This window comes from Nicotiana sylvestris, chromosome 6 (assembly GCF_000393655.2).
Source record: "Nicotiana sylvestris chromosome 6, ASM39365v2, whole genome shotgun sequence".
Lineage (NCBI taxonomy): Eukaryota > Viridiplantae > Streptophyta > Magnoliopsida > Solanales > Solanaceae > Nicotiana > Nicotiana sylvestris.
Window position 1 is genome coordinate 211,114,689 of NC_091062.1, and position 17,785 is coordinate 211,132,473.

General features: G+C 36.4%; 1 protein-coding gene across 1 annotated transcript; it reads right to left on the minus strand.

Annotated features, from left to right (window-relative positions):
- Positions 1 to 2,307: 2,307 nt before the first annotated feature.
- On the minus strand, positions 2,308 to 3,783 carry LOC104245384 (uncharacterized). Its single transcript, XM_070149950.1, has 3 exons — positions 3,277 to 3,783; positions 2,692 to 2,748; positions 2,308 to 2,607 (listed from the first exon to the last, which is right to left on the minus strand). Exons 1-3 carry the CDS (start codon positions 3,781 to 3,783, stop codon positions 2,308 to 2,310), a joined length of 864 nt encoding a protein of 287 aa, XP_070006051.1.
- Positions 3,784 to 17,785: the final 14,002 nt, after the last annotated feature.

Here is a 17,785-nt window from a genome sequence, read left to right on the forward strand (position 1 = left end):
ACAATGTAAGTTTTAACCCTACCAACTCCACTATAATTCATTTCTTTAGGATTGGTTTTCTAATTATATAATTCATAAATTGATCTCTTACACAAATTTGTACTTAGATGTATCTTTTACATCTGATGTATTTAACTCTATTTAGATGTATTTTTAATAGTACTCATTTGTTGTAAATAACAGATGTATTTAACTAAATCTGTATGATGTATTTAATGGCCTCATTTGTCTTGAATAACAAATGTATTTAACTGTATTCAGATGTATTTTAACAGTACTCAGTAGCTTTAATAACAGATGTATTTAACTGTATTCAATACCTTTAATAATATATATATTTAACTGTATTCAATAGCTTTAATAATAGATAAATTTAATTGTATTAAGATGTATTTTAACAGTACTCAGTAATTGTAAATAACAGATGTATTTAACTGAATATGTATGATGTATTTAAAGGCCTCATTTGTCTTGAATAACAAATGTATTTAGCTGTATTCAGATGTATTTTAACAGTACTCAGTAGCTTTAATAACAGATTTATTTAACAATATCTGTATGATGTATTTAACTAAGTATTCACTTATTATATTCAGTTTCTTCTCCTTAATTTCATTCATTGTACTAACACTATGTTATTAAATTTGTATATAGCATATTGACGTCATATTCTACTATCTGGAAAAGAAGGGAAAGTATAACCAAACAACCAACTTCAAGTATACAATTGTTGATTGTATATTCAAGACAAGAATCGCAGAAATCTTCGACAGGTATGCTGATACAGATAGTAATGCAAATGTAGCCAAAGAAGAGGATGAGGTATGTGAGTACATAAAGGGCTACAGATTGCTAGCTAATGTACCTAGGCATACTGTTGAAAATGTCTTGATACCAGTCAACTTGAAGGACAAACTACACTGGATATTGGCTGTGCTCTCATTCAAGGAGAGATGTATCAAAGTGTATGACTCGTATAGATCGGCACGTCATGATGCCAAGCTTGCACCTCTGTATCTATCAATCAGTGGCTTATACAAAGATAGTCAAGGCATAGATTGGTCTACTTACTCAACATACATTGACAAGTCACATACTGATCCTTTTGAAGTTGTTTTCATATCAAATCTGCCTCAACAAAAAACTGGGAGCATGTATGTATTCAATCATCATGCTTGTATCATTTTAAAACTCTAACTGTATGAATTATTTTTAATTGTTTCAATCAACATTTTTCAGGGATTGTGGGGTACATGTTGCGGCATACGCAGAGTTTCTGAGCACTCTTGGTGAGGTTCCACAAATAACATTTGATTCCAATCTACTCCGTCAAAGATATGGTGCTCTCCTCTAAGACTATGCTATGCGGAAGATAGACGTTGATGCAATAGGCGCGAATGAAGCACCCACAAAGATTGCTAGGCAAATCACAAAGTCAGATTCAAAGTTGAAGATAATGTTAGAGTAGCTTTAGGTGAATGTAGTTTTGGAAGGTTGTTTTAGATGAATACTATTTTTTGAATAGTTTTTTTAGTGAAGATGGTATTCAGTTAGAAAAAACCATGTTTTAATCACTTTATCAACAGTGTTCATATATAACCATTACAACTTTTCATCTATGTTTCATTGTTTTGTTCATAAGTATTCATGCTTAGTCTACAGTTCCTATTCATATGTATCTTATAGGATATATTCATATGTATTCAATAGGGCGTATAAGTATGTATCAAGATTCAGTCACTTTGCTTTTATATCAAAGTCAGAAATTGTATGTTACAGGTTTATATGTATGTACTCAACTTGATGTATTTATTTTACTTAAGCAGGTTATATTCATACTTATACAAATCTATAAGTAATTGTATTCATTTGGTTTGATTTGTATAGTCAAGGCAGACATAATGTATAAGACAATTTGTATTTTTGTATGTATTCAACATTGTATATTAGTATGTAATCAGCTCCTCACATTTGTATTGTATATCCAAATCAGAGACTGAATAATACAATTGCTATAATTATATATTCAGCAGATTGTATATGTATTTATTGAAATTGTTATATTATAACTGAGTATATAGTTGTATTCAGATGTATTGTGGTTGGTTATATATATACAACTCATCCACTGTCTATAATAGATTGTCTAAGTATTTGTTGAAAGGTGATATTCGAATGTATTCAATACAATACTACAACTAACTATATCCAGAATCTATTCACGAAAAGGTTCAAAATGTATTATTTCATAATGTCATTGGAAGTAATGACAAATCGTTGGAGCACTAATACATGTCAGAGTGTTAACTAAATCTTACATGGAGCATTTCTACATGTTCGTTTATTATGTCCTCCCTGCCCATATATGCTACATGAATGTTGATTTTTCGGCTGCATCAATTCACTGAAAGGTTTATCGCGCTTCTTCTTTGGCCTTTCAAGAGGTCTTTTCCATTTGGGCGGTAATACAACTTCCTCTGCAACATGTGCTGGTATATTCCATTCATTTCTGTCCGGTAGTGGGTATACAGGCACATCATATGTCATTACAACAGAATTTGGTTTGTAATAGTTAGAGCAATAATCTTCTGGCATTAGAAACTTGCTCTTCAATACAGCTCAAACATGTGAGTATGGTAACTCATCAACTTGGAACCTCCCGCAAACGTATTTTCTCTCTAACAGGCAGACGATGTAATTCCTCCCTTCATCAGTAACTGTATCTAAGTATTCAGTCGATGGTACCACCTACATTTAAACATAGACCTATAAGTTTTGCGCACATATAAACAATTTTTTTTTATTTATATACTATAGAATAGACGTATTAAATATACAACAGTATGAATTAAATCAAATATGTATTGAATACAAACATATTTATGTATGTATAATGCAGAATGATTAAGTTAAATAATGTATCATATATGCATAATGCATAATTATTTTAGTTAAACAAATGAATTTCTGTATGTATAATGCATAATTATTCAGTTAAATACAACTGAAATATTTGAATACAGAAAAATAAATCATTTATGTAGACCGACAGACTATAAACTATAATTACGTCTTAGTTTATGAATACACTATTATACATCTAAAATCTAGTTAACTTTAAGCAGCTAAAAAAGAAACAAAAACATTATAAGGCTTTGCATGATAATACAACTGAATACATTTATCTAAAAAAAGGTATAAATTATTTATAAAAAAATTAAGCTAGCTAAAGAAAGAGCTAAATATATGATACAATGATATTAAAATAAAACTTACAGTCATGCGTGTAGACATTGCCTTATTCAAAGTCAGCATCTCCTGGTATATGTTTCCAAGCGTTGTGTAAGTCTGTGTAGCTTCTTTGCGGTTACTGCAATTCCAGCGTCCAAACATCTTCCTAACTTCTTCGAGGAAGTTGTATATTGGCAATTCTCTTGTTGACACTAGTGAGGCATTGATTGACTCAGCAATATTTGACGTCATGGTCCATCCCCTGTTAACAGGTGCATACAACCTAGCCCACTTTTCGTATCCAGCTAACTCCAAGTATTCTTTTACACTAATATCTACCTTCTCCACCTTCTCCATCAGACTGTCAAATTCAACTTGTGTATATGCTTTTGCCATCGAGAAGTATATCTCGCTCAACTTTGCATGGCTCTTTTTGAATTTCTTATATACGTTGTTCCATAGATGCCATATACAGGCAAAATGTGGTACATCTGGATACACTCTCGATACAGATTTAATGATACTCTTATTTTTATCTGAAACGATGCACATGTTTTCCCTGTCACCATATGCTATCTTGAATTGCTCAAAGAACCACGTCTAAGCAGCATTGTTCTCTGAATCAATAACACCATATGCTAGTGGCAATATATGACCTGTAAAGACAATTATATACATATTTTTAAAATATGTATTTCAATCTTCACAATATTAACAAAATTTATTATAATTCACGTGCTCACCTGCACCATCCAACGTGCTGGCCGAGACGAATATCCCGGTGTAGTAAGAATTTAGGTGACTTCCATCCACAACCACAGTGGGTCTATAATGATCAAACCCCTTTATAAAGGCATACAAAGATATGTACACATACATGAACTCAATTTTGGGCGATTTTACCATTCTAACGTGCGAACTTGGATATGTCTTATTCATTGTATATAAGTATCCTGGTAATTTTTTTGTATTAATCAGCCGGTTCACCTCTCAAAAACTTCATTGCCTTTTTTTTTGCCCGCCACGCCAACATTTAGCTAACATCTACACTTAAGTCTGATTTCACACCATCAATTATATCCTTTGGGGTGTATTTTCTCTTATGATTAGTAAGCTTGGGCCTAATGATACCACCTATAAGGCTGCTACTTGCATGTTGCTGCTCATACACCTTGTCCTTCAATGGACATGTATGCTTATCAATGAACTCTCTCACTTTGAATAGTTCATTTGTTAATGCTCGAAGCCTTAAACCTCCATTCACAATCTTCTGACATACATAATAATGCATAGCTGCAAAGAATTTATCATTATACATATGATTAGAATAAATGCTTACAAAAAAATCACTCATATACATATGAATACAAATACGACTATAGTTATTTGTGCAAATAATACAACTGAATACACTTATAGTTATATGCATACATTTGTATACAACTAGTAAACCAAAGAGGAAAACAATGAGATCCACTGTAATAAGTTTATACAATTAAAATACACAAGAATACATGTATTTGAAGACCATAAAAAATAGTTAACCACATAAGTGAAGATCAATTGTATTACAAATATGCATAAACACATCAACATATAACTTACAACTCCAACCACAAATACAAAATACGACAAAAATAAAGAATAATAAAATACACTCAAACCTAACAAAATTAGACCTATCAACCCCGAATTGAAACCTTTGGCATATAGCATAATTCTTCATCACCTCTTTCAATGTAGCCTTATCCTTATATACTTGTCTAGCCATAGCCTCCCTTTGATTAGTTTTTGAAATTATCAAATCCTTGTCCAGTTCGAACACTCCAATTGCTTGTCCTGAATTGACAAATTCTAGAGCAAGTGTATCATCTGTATCGGAATCATACCTTTGAACTGCTTCGTTTATTTGCACAATGTCACCTTGAATTAAAATACCCCCGGATACAAGTTCTTTTTCAATCGTTGTTATGCACAAAGGATACATCCTGAGTTCTCTGTTCTTTTTTTTTAACTCTACATACTCCCTGTAACCCATATCATTGTGTATTTCCATTGGCGTGCAATTTTCTTCTACTTTGCATTGAATTTTAATGGACTTTGAGCTCAAATCTATGCCCAGTTGATTAGAGATTGACGCAACCAAATCATTATACGACGCATACTCCTTTATCAGTATTCCCTCAATTGAATAATCAACGTAATTGCTCTCACTGTTCCACTTGCCAGAATGCTGCAACAACACTATTAAACTTGCCATATGTATACACTTGTATCAATCGCAATTTTTTGTTGTTGAAAAGATAACTGGGTACGCACTGGAACTATAAAAAAAAGGGAGAACTTAAAATCTAGATGTTGCTCTGCTTTAGGTTATTTTTTCTGATTGAAAAACTTTCGTGAATGGAGGAATACAGATTTATGGTGCAATAGTTTGTGTTAGCTGAGTTATATTAGGAGAATATCAGGTAAATTGATTTCCTTTCCGTTTTAAACCAGTTGAAAGGTCCATATTTTACGCTAATAATGTTACTGTATTTTTTAATACACCTCGTAAATATAGTTGAATACATCTAAAGATTAGTTGGACTTCCCTAATTCACGCATATTTTTGCTACTATATTCATGAATACATTAGGTTACATACATCAAATACATTTTATAACCATGTAAAAGGTATCTATGAAACATAATATAGCAAATGATATCTATAGATGGCTAATTACTACTAAAATATAGTGCTTTATGAAAATTTCTCTTTTATATTCTTAGCAGCAAGCTATAAATATGGGCCTAGAATCACGTTTCAAAAAATTCAAAGCATTCAATTCCTAAAAATTTCCAAAGCAGTTCTGATTCTCCTTAAGTGAATACACTTCCTAAATTATCGCCGAACAATAATGAAGAGATTAATGCATTTTCTATTGCTACGTGCATATATGAGATTAATGGACTCTAATACATTTTGAAAACATATTGTACATTTATTTTCGAATTTTTTTTATATATCTTACTTGTTCAGATTAACACGACTGCACAAGTTTTTGTCAAACAATATCGAATTAAATGGTAAAATTATACTCTTATATACTATTGGTATAAAGTTTTATTTTTAATTATATATCAAAATAAATTTTTACACAGTATAATGATGGTATTAAATAGTTTATACATTACAATGGTATTTTTAGTATATTAATATACAGAGTATAGTGAATCCTTCAGCCATTATATGTATATATTGTGTTTTATGGAATAATAGTAGATAACTAAATATATACATGGTATTTTATATATATATGCGATATAATATATGTATAAACAATATATATATGCGATACAATATATGTATAAACAATATATATGACATATTTTATTTATACTACTCATATAAATATTCAAAGAATATTTGCATGCTAAATTAAAGGAAAGAAATTTAGAATAAAAAAGAAGAAGAGAGATTTGAATGCTAAATCAAGCAACTAAAATAGAATAGAAAATTGTAGGAGAGAATGTAAAAAGATAAATAAGGATAAAACTGATCCCATAATTTGTGTTACTCATTAATTGTACACATAATCTTTATCATGCGCTAATATTGTAAAAGAATATGTTATATATGTCTCCCCCCTTTTTCCTCGCGGAATCGGGTTTATGACATTTGGAGGGACAACTCATTCCTTTTGGGAATTGGGTTTGAATTCGAAGAGTCACCACCTAATGATTAGGGTGCATTAGGACACCAAAGGGGTTTGATTTGAGTAACCAGAGATTGAGTAAGGGCTTGAAATTATTCCAAGGGAAAGGTGTTAGACACCCCTCAGAATCCACTAGTGTGGTTTCCGGCCAGACAATTATTGTGAGTTTAGGGTACAATTAACATATAGACAAATAAAGCTCAAATTTTCACATATAAAGGTTTGAAAATAGACAAAGTTTAAAAGAGCAATGTGAGGAAGCGGATTCTAGAATGAAAATGTTAAAGAAAAAAAAATAAAGGAAGGGGGGGGGGTCCTAGGTTTACTAAAAATATGAATCACCCCACACAACGTCCGGTAATCACTCCTTAATGAGGGGCTACACGTGATGTTATCGCATGGTCATTATATCCATATCTACCCTTCCCACCCCATTAAGGTATTTAAACCGCAGGTTGGTCTCGTTTACTCATTTCATGCTATTACCCATCCTAATCCTATTAGTCCCGGAGGCATTTAGGACTACTAATCCTAAAAGGGAGGGATATTGGGCTTATTTGTAGTTTCAAAGGTAAAAACTCTAAGGCGACATACAAAACACGTATTGCAAGTTGGAAAAAGCACATAACAAGCAGAGGCTCAGATATACCTCCTTGAACAAAGAAGCACATAATTAGCATGACTTACATATACTGTTTTAGGTCTGAAAAAATATTAAAGACGAGGGAGAGGAAATTGTTGAGATGGTTTCAGCTTATCACATAACTCAGATAAGAAGTCCGAATCAGGCCTGCCTACTGGTTGTAATCATTAACAGAAACAGATTCGGCTTATAATTATCAGCCTAAGTCTTGCCTAAGTGTTGGACAAGGATCCTATAGGTATGGTATCTACCGGATTTAGAAAACAATGAAACAACAAGGCTCGAAATAAACTGTTTTGAATGCATACTCGTGAAACTTGCTAAGTGATAGAATCAGATTGTTAAAAGAGAGGCAGGATTTGACGAATTGATTAGAAGTCCTGCGGCTGATAGTAGCCATTATTACTGGGTGAATCAGATTTTTTATTAGAAACCCCTATAGGCATGCTTTCTATACATTGCTGATTTTTCAGTCCTTATAGACATGGTATCTAGATGCAGAATTTGTTTTTAAACCTATGAGCATGGCATCTAGATGTAATGGAATATACAGAATTGGACAATCCTATAAGAATAATTTCTATATGAAGTTAAATATGCAGAACCCTATAGACATGATTTCTAAGTGAAGTTTGAACATGCAAAATTCAGAACATCCTATAGGCATGATTTCTATATGCATTTGAGTATGCAGAATTCAAAATACCTATAGACGTGGTATCTATGTGAGATTGGGATATGCAGAATTCAAAATGACCTATAGGCATGATTTCTATATGCATTTGAGTATGCAGAATTCAAAATACCTATAGACATGGTATCTACCATTTGCATACATAGTTACCCACCCTTTTGACTAACCATCCCCAAGAGTTTATTACAAATTATTACAGCCCGGAATAAATAAAATTACATCAGAAACTATAACGAAAAATACAACCAGAGGAAGCCTGATTCTTGACTTTCTCTCCGGGTTATGAGATCGACCAACTCAAAGAGACCATGATCCAAAGCCTTTATCCTATTTGAGTGTGTCAAAGTTCCTTAAGAGCCTCAACGGGACTCCGGGCAATGCTCACACCCAAATTGCATTATCAGAATGGGGTCAGTGCAGTGTGGAAGGGCCAGCCCTCAAGTGTCCAAGTTTAGAGGGAGCTCAATGAGTCCCAAGGCAAGACTCACAAGAGGGGGGCAGAACTTAAAGTCTAAGAGAGAGTGCAAGTGCAGAAACAGAACTTGAAGAACTAGGAGAGTAAAGGGAAAAAGGAAAAGGGAAAGGAGTGATATAAAAATAATAACTTCACACAAATGAGATTCAGGGGTTGGGAACAGATTGCAGAGGGCCCTTGTGCCTGGGCATTAATTGATTCTGGGCATACGCAGCAATAGGGAATGCTGTCATGCCAACAGAATATATTACATACAATGGTAGCATGTGGTTATTATCTTAGGGGATCAAGTTTGAGTCATAGACAACAATATTTTAATGTTGTCATGCCTCAAACAACCATCATTGTCAAACACACTTAGAATACACAGTAGAGGCAGCACAGGCAGAAAGAGAATGCTAAATAAGTATTGAACTAAACACAAGCAGTAGGCAGACATGAGGAAAAAATGTTAAACAAACACATTGTTGTGATGCTGAATCTTAATTAGAACATACCAGTTTAAAGAAAACAAATAGAGAGAGAAGCAGGCAGCAGGATTTGCAAACAGGCCACAAGTAACAAGAGAGAATACTTTTAAGTGTGAGTGTGAGTTCAAAAAAAGCTACGAGTGTTTTTTCTGTGTCAATGAAGAGCAAGTATTTATGGTGTAGACTATAGGAACATGGTAATCACAGGGTAACTCAGCAATGGAGAAGAGAGAGTATCAAATAGCATACAAAGGGTCCAGTAGAAGGACCTTAGAAATGTTAGCAAGGAAACAGAATCATATAAAGAAACCAAGGTTTAAACAAAGATTTCAAGACTCAGTTTGAGCAACAGATGAAACAATCTTCAAAAACTTGAAATAGGTCCAAAGAAAGTTAGGGTTTTTGAAATCAAACAAGTTCAGAGATGAAGAACAAGCAAATCACATAGCCAATGGTCTCAAAACTCGTATGAACCCCCAAATTCTAGGGGTTTTACCATTAATCGAGTGTAGAGATGAAAACAAGTAAATCAGGCAGAAATACTAATGAAATAAGTTCAGAAATCTCAGAAAGGAACTGAGACCTTTAACATGCATCTTCCAGTAAAAGAAACTCATGATAAACATAGTAAAAGAACAACATGCAAAATACAGTAGAAGAACTCATAAGAACATGGTAGAAGAAACACATAGGAAACACAGTAGAAGAACTCATAAGAACATAGTAGGAGAGAAACACAGTAGAAGAAACTAATAGTAAAAGAAACACACAAGAACTTAACGAAAATCAGAGAAGCATCTCGACAAAACCCTAAATCAGAAAGATAAAGGTTTGAAAGCATAGCTTTTGAAAGAAATCTTGAGACACCGTTTAAAAGCTCAGGAAAAACATGGATCTAAAACGGATCTAAAGAAATCAGAAGAACCTCAAAATCTAGGGTTTTAGAGGAACCCAAATGGTGAGAAAGGCTTGGAAAGTCGTTGATCTGAGCGGTAGAAGTCGAGATCAGGTTCGAACAGCCATGGCTTGCCGGAGCAAGGCCGGAGACGGCCATAGAACTCGAATAAAACGAAGCCTGGACCAAGCTTCTTCATGGTCAGGCCTTGAATCTTTAATAGCCCGGCGTGTAGGAGTTAAAGGAGGTCGGTATAAGACTTCAGTTGCCTTGGAAGCCATAGATTCCGGTGGTTTTAGGGTGGAAATAGAGGGAGGCAGCTAGGGTTTCTGAGAGAGAATTTGGGAGAGGGGAAATCCAGGGGCGGCTACCGGTGAGAAATAATAGGGTTTGGGGGGTATTGGGGAACTAAAAAGGAAAGGAAGAGTGTGAGCCGTTGATCTGTTAGATCTACGGCTTGGATTAAAAAGGGGGGTCGGGTGGGTTATTTTAAAGGGTCATGGGTCGGGTAATTTTAGGAATTGGGTCAGGTAATGAGATCTGAAATTGGGTTTAATTGGGATGCCTAATCTGGCCAGAAGTGAAATGAAATGGGCTAACATTTAAATAGCCACTTTCTCCCTTTTTTAATTTATAAAAATAGTAAAATAATTTCTGGGAGTAAATTAAAGGTACTAAAATGATTAATAATATAATTATGAAAATAAAAATACTGGAGTTAATTTTATAATTATAAACACAATTAAACCTTAAAATAGGCTAATATTGCAATTATATGCAATTTAGCGTAAAAAATACTAAATAAATTTGTAAAAATATGAAAAAATTATTTTATCTATATTTTAGTATAAATATAAGAATATAATAAGTGAATTTCAAAAATGACAATTTTGGGAATAATTATTGGGCTTTTTTTGATAAAATAGGACAATAAATTGATTTAAAAATCTTTAAAAAAAATAAGAAAACTCTTGGGCATACTTATATATGCATAAATATGCTATTTGAAAGGTATTTTACATATGAAAAATATACAGGAAAAAAATTGGGTATCAACAACTGCCCCTCTTTACCCGGAAAGGATGAAAGAATTGTCGGGTAAAGATATGATGGTCAATTTTGACCGAATGAAATGGTTTGAAGAGGTTTGGCCGTGCTCTGGTTCCTGAGTTTCCTACATATACCTGGTCTTATAGGAATCAGGTCATATGTAGTTCAGGATCCGTTAACGGAGTACGCGATGGAGACCTTTCAAGAAAGGACGCAATATTCAGGTTGGGATGAATGGTTAACGTTTAATAGGGTTGCGGGAACTGGAGCGGGATCGCTCCTTCTAAGATGACCATTGCTTGCCGGTTTACCTGCAAATAAGCAATACAAGCGTATATTGTGCGAAAATTTAAACATGATGCAAGTTCACGTCGGACCATGAATGCTGTCTTTAGACAGTTAGGATGACGTCCTCAGACCATGATGTCCTAGGCCATGAAGCGTATGATAAAGGATCCCCAGCCTATGAAATGATGATCTCGGGCTATGAGAATGATGCTTCCGAACTATGATGCCTTTGAATAATGATATGCAAAAGATTAAAAGGGGTCCTCAGGCCATGGTATGGTGTTCTCGGGCTATGAAAATGGTGCCTCTAAACGATGACGCCTTCAGATGATTGGTGATCTTTCAGCCCATGAGATGCAGTAGGTGGCGATCTTTCAGCCATGCAAATGATAAAGTGGCAATCCTTCAGCCATGCAAATGCAGTATGTGGCGATCTTTCAGCCATGCAAATGTAAATAAGGTGGCAATCTTTCAGCCATGCAAATGTAAAGGTGGCGATCTTTCAGCCGATGCGAATGTAGATAAGGTGGCGGTCTTTCAGCCGTTGCGAATGTAAAGGTGGCGATCTTTCAGCCATGCAAATAATAAAGGTGACGATCTTTCAGTCGTTGCGAATATAAAGGTGGCGATCTTTTAGCCATGCAAATAATAAAGGTGGCGATCTTTTAGCCATGCAAATGTAAATAAGGTGGCGATCTTTCATCCATGCAGATGGAGGTAGAGCTTAACCTCGGAAGGCAAAATGGTAGCCTTATGTAATGTAGAAATGCAGATGGAGACAGAGTTTAGTCTTAGAAGGTAAAATGGTAGCCTTATACAATGCAGAAATGCAGATGGAGGTAGAGCTTAACCTCGGAAGGTAGAATGGTAGCCTTATGCAATGCAGAAAATGCAGATGGAGGTAGAGTTTAACCTCGGAAGGCAGAATGGTAGCCTTATGTAATACAAAAATGCAGATGGAGGTAGAGCTTAACCTCGGAAGGCAGAATGGTAGCCTTATGCAATGCAGAAATGCAGATGGAGACAGAGCTTAATCCCGGAAGGCAGAATGGTTGCCTTATGCAATGCAGAAATGCAGATGGAGGTAGAGTTTAACCTCGGAAGGCAGAATGGTATCCTTATGCAAGAAGTAAAAGGGCAAATTATAATAGATTTCTTAGCTGATAGCGGATTGCGATTGCTGAGGATACTGTGTCTGCTGGGGACACTGTATGCGGATAGCAGTTGTGAGTAAGTGCAACGGTTCTGAGAGTTGTATTTCTGAGCAATGTGAGTCTCGTGAGTGTATAGTATATTTGATGATTTTGCAACTCAAGTGCCTGCATCCAAAGAAAAATTGTGAGTTTTGTAAAGGGGGGAGGTTAGTTCGTATTCCCGTTGGCTCTGCTTGACCTGATCGGCTTTGATCTGGTGATACTGCATATATTATTGGGGTAGCATTGCCAAACAAGGCAATTTCAGAAATTGACATGCATGATTTAGTAAAGGCGTACATAAATACATAATTAAAAATAGTTTTCTTTTGATGAACCAATGACTGCGACGTGGTTCAAGACATTGCAACCCTTCTTGTTACGGAATTTTGAGGGTCCTCCTCAAAATTCTACCCCAGTTTAATGGATTGATGCTTTCGACAACTGCTAGCGATGATTGGCTGAAATTAGCTTCCGAATTTTGAGGTTCCTCCTCAAAATTCTGCCCCAGTTTCCAATTGCGGAGGAAAATAAAAGTTTTATTGAATTGTGACCGAACCCATAGGGCTGCCTACGTATCCCCTCTTATATGGAAATCAGGTCAGGCGTAGTTTAATTTATATCATATAGGAAAGCATAAAGATTACACATAGTAACGCTTGACTGCATCTGAATTGATCGGCTTTGGCCAGACTTCTCCGTCTATTTCTGCAAGTATGAGGGCTCGTCCTGTTAGAACCCGGTGAACCATGTATGGACCCTTCCAGTTGGGAGAGAAGGCTCTTGTATTTTTCAGGCCGAACGACATCATCTTGTAACAGTACATTCCCCACGGTGTAATGAAAGCCGTTTTCTCAGCATCTTCTTTATCCATCCAGATTTGATGATACCTAGCGAAATAATCCACAAATGACTGCAATTCATGCTTGGCGCAATTGTCAATCAGGATGTGTATGTTTGGCAAGGGGAAGTCGTCTTTCAGACTGGCCCGGTTGAGATCCCGGTAGTCGACACAGACTCTGACCTTCCAGTCCTTCTTTGGTACTGGCACAATGTTGGCTAACCATGTTGGGTATTCTACTACCCTGAGAACCTTGGCTTTGACTTGCTTAGTGACTTCTTCTTTGATTTTCAGACTCATGTCAGGCTTAAACTTTCTAAGCTTTTGCTTTACCGGTGGACATGCTGGATCGGTTGGCAGTTTGTGAGCCACAATAGATGTACTCAAACCAGTCATGTCATCATACGACCAAGTGAATATGTCTTCATATTCCCTTAGAAATCCTGTGTATTCCTTCTTTTCTGATGGCGATAAGTGGACACTGATTCTCGTTTTTTTGACGTTCTCTGCATCTCCCAGGTTAACAATCTTGGTCTCGTCCAGGTTGGACTTAGGTCTGTTCTCAAAATTCTTAACTTCCTTAATAACCTCTTCTAGTATTTCATCTTCCTCTGAATCTGTATCCATTTGTTGCGTTGTCTCATTGCACGTCATAGTCATTGGTTCATGAAGATAGGTAATATAATGTTGTATAAGTAAAGTAATGAGAGAATATAATAGTAATAAGTGTTGATTCATAAGGAAAGCCAAAAATGATTTGATAAATTGCACAATCGTTTTGAACATTGGAGATCTTATTGCGGGAATTAAAATGCGAAAGGAAAATCATTTAGTAAATAAAAATAGTGCATGATGCTTGTTTTAGCCTTGCTACCCGAGACTCGTTGGGCTCTGGTTGTCTTGATGATCCAGTTATTGAGGCGTGCCCTTCTGCTTACGGCCTGTATGGAAGGGAATTCCTCCCCCTCCTCCTCGAGAACAACATAACAGTCCATGTCATTATCTTTTAGGAACAAATTCCTCACCGCTGCAAGTGCTTCTTCTTCTTCTTCTTCTTCTTCTTCTTCTTCTTCTGACCCATAGATTACACCGGCCGGTTGGAAAGTCTGCTCCAAGTGTGGTATTGGCTGCTCCAGCAAATAGTAAGGACCGCGCCATAGTGGCGACCAATGGTTGAATTCCTCCCAGGTGTACTCATATCCCAGACCGAAAGTAGTGCCATGCTTCTTGAGCTTTACGGGCTTAGCGATTCCTTGGAGATACTTGTCGAGCCCTTTTCTAGGTTCGTACCCATACCAATTCAGTATACTCTCGATCTTGTTATCCCACAATTTATCTTTGTCAACAATGTTCACCCTTTTGATGTGATGGTAAGTTTCCCCTCCTAGCTTCCTTCTTCCTTCGATTGACGGAATGGTCTGGCGACTATATATAGGATTGCTTCCGTCGCTGTGAATGATTACCTCTTGATGGTTCCATTCAAATTTCACTGCCTGATGCAGTGTCAATGCCCCATCCCCAGCAGCATGAATCCATGGTCATCCCAACAGTAGATTGTAAGATGCCGGTACATCTATCCCTTGGAAGTCAACATCGAACCAACTTGGACCCATCTGCAAACACAGACTAATCTCCCTAATGGTGGATCTTTCGGAGCCATCGAAGGCTTTCACATTGATAGCTCCGTCCTTTATCTCGTGCAATCCTTTGCCCAATTTCTTGAGTGTTACCAGTGGACAAATGTTGAGACTGGAACCCCCGTCGATCAAGATCCTGGTGATAAAGTAGTCCTCACATTGCACAGTGAAGTGCAGTGCTTTGTTGTGACCCAACCCTTCAGGCGGTAGCTCATCCTCATGAAAAGTAATTTTGTGACTTTTCAATACATGTCCAACCATGTTGGCCATTTCTCTACCAGTGATGTTGCTTGGCACGTACGCTTCACTCAGCACCCTCAATAGAGCATTTTGTGTGCCTCAGAATTTTGTAGCAAAGCAAGTATGGAGATCTGCACCAGTGTTTTGTTCAACAAGCCGATGACCGAGTATTCTTTGGCCTATATGATGTGCCGGAGAATTTAGGCACATTTGATACTAATTGCTTAGATTTTAGCTTGTTTTAAATGCAATTTCCTTTTGTACTTATGTAATCTTAGTGTTTTTGCAGTGTATGAGGCTTAAGGACATAAGAGCATGGAAAAGAGTTCAAAAAGCCACAAAAAAGACAAGAAAAGAGCAAAAAGGCATCGCAAATATGGATATGCTATCGCAAAACCCACATGCGAGCCGCATAATCCACACTGAGATCGCAGATCAAAATAGATTTTTGGGCAAAGCTCAACGTCAAGAGTGCTGTCCAGTCTACGATCGCACAACCTGTTTGCGAGCCGCAGAATGGAATGCAAACTAACCATGAAGGCTGCTGAAGGAAGAAAATGCGATGCAAAATGCCATCGCATTCCCACAATGCGGACCACAAACCATGAATCCGGTGGAGGCCTGGAAACTAGGGTTCTGAAGTGCGATGGGCTTGACGAGAATGCGGACCGCATGTCTGTTATGCGACAGAAATGCGGTTGCATATTTGACCGGAAAGGGTATTTTTGTCTGTTCTCTATCCCGAATTTTGGCCCTCTATAAATAAATTTATTGGGGTTTTGTGAGTAGTAATTGGTCTGATTTTGGGAGCTACAATACAAGACTTAAATATTCTTCTCTTTTGGAAGCTTTTGGGTCAAGAATCTTTCACTTTGTAAGCTTTATAGCATTTAATATTCTCTTGCTTTTGTATTTTAGTATGAGTAGCTAACTTTAAATACTAAGGTTGTGGACCCTAAATGAGTGTTATGTTAATGGGTGTTTAACATATATATTCAAATATCAACCATATATATGGTTGATATTTATTTACTTCTCATTCTTTATTGATTGTTTGTGGTTACAAACATTAACAAGTGCCACTGAATCCTTTCTTTGCTTGGAAAAGTGGGTTGAAATTTGGAAGAAGTAAATATCAAAGACTCAAGGCTTTAAACCTTGTTTAATGGAATCTCTTAGGAATACGTGGGTTTTATTTGACATATATATTGATTGTTCTTAATTGCAACTCTTTTATATTTGAAAAAATCACAAAGAGGAAATACTACCCAACTATTGGAAAATATTGGGTAGTTATTTAGACATCATTTGCTTATCAAAAGGACCTTCTATTAGAAATATATCATATTAATACCGATAGCATTACACTTCATTAAAGGGGACACAACCTTGGTTTATTTAATCAAATTATTTACATTCTCAACCTTTAAATTAGCTATCACTTCAAACCGAACTCAATTCATACTCTTGTTACCATTAACACATACTCTTGTTACTGTTAACCGGATAGAATTACGACTTTAGTCGAGCACCACACTATTCGAGTAACTTTTTCACACCTATTCCCTGTGGGATTCGACTCCAACCTTGTTGGGTTATTACATTTGACATCGACCACCTTACACTATTTACTAAAGTGTAATTTGAGCGTATCACTGTATCTTTCTCCAAAGGTCGTCTGGACCTGTCTCAATAATGGGTGACCGATTGGAGGCCTGCTTGCTTGACTCGGCTAGATGTTCTGGGGTATAAACTCTACCCGTTCTCATCATACCCTATGTGGCAACAGTTTCCTCGAACCTAACCTTGCCTTTCCTCCTTGCCTCGGCTGTATAGTCCCATGGTATAGCTTTTGTATGGAATGGTGTCACGGCGACATTGCCACTGGGATCGGCGTTGATATCTTCACTCCGAACGGAGCATGTTCCTTGGGTGGTAAAACTGCAACTTCGAATAGTACAGGTGCATTTGCTGGAGACACAAATTCAACCTTAATTGGCATTGGTGTCTTTGCAGATGACGTTGTTTCAAATTCTAGTGTTACTGACATATTTACCTCAGCATCCCTAGAGGGTTGAATCTGGACCACGATCGGGTTAGGAGTAACTATTGGTTTCTTTGGGTCATCACCTTTTGTGATCAAACCGATCAATCCCTCTGGATCCCAATCATCCTCTATTTCAATCATGTGAACGTCTCCACCCTTATAGTCTGGCAGAGGGTTATTGTGAACATTCGGAGCGGGCTCCTTTGCCACAATAATCTTGTTGTCAATCAAATCCTGGATCTTATCTTTCAGGGAACGACATTCGTCGATGGTATGTCCCTTCATGCTGGAATGGTATGCACATGATTTGTTTGGATTGACCCATTGAGAAGGGTTCTCAGGGGTTATGGCAAGGATATGGGTGACATAACCAGCGGCTTTGA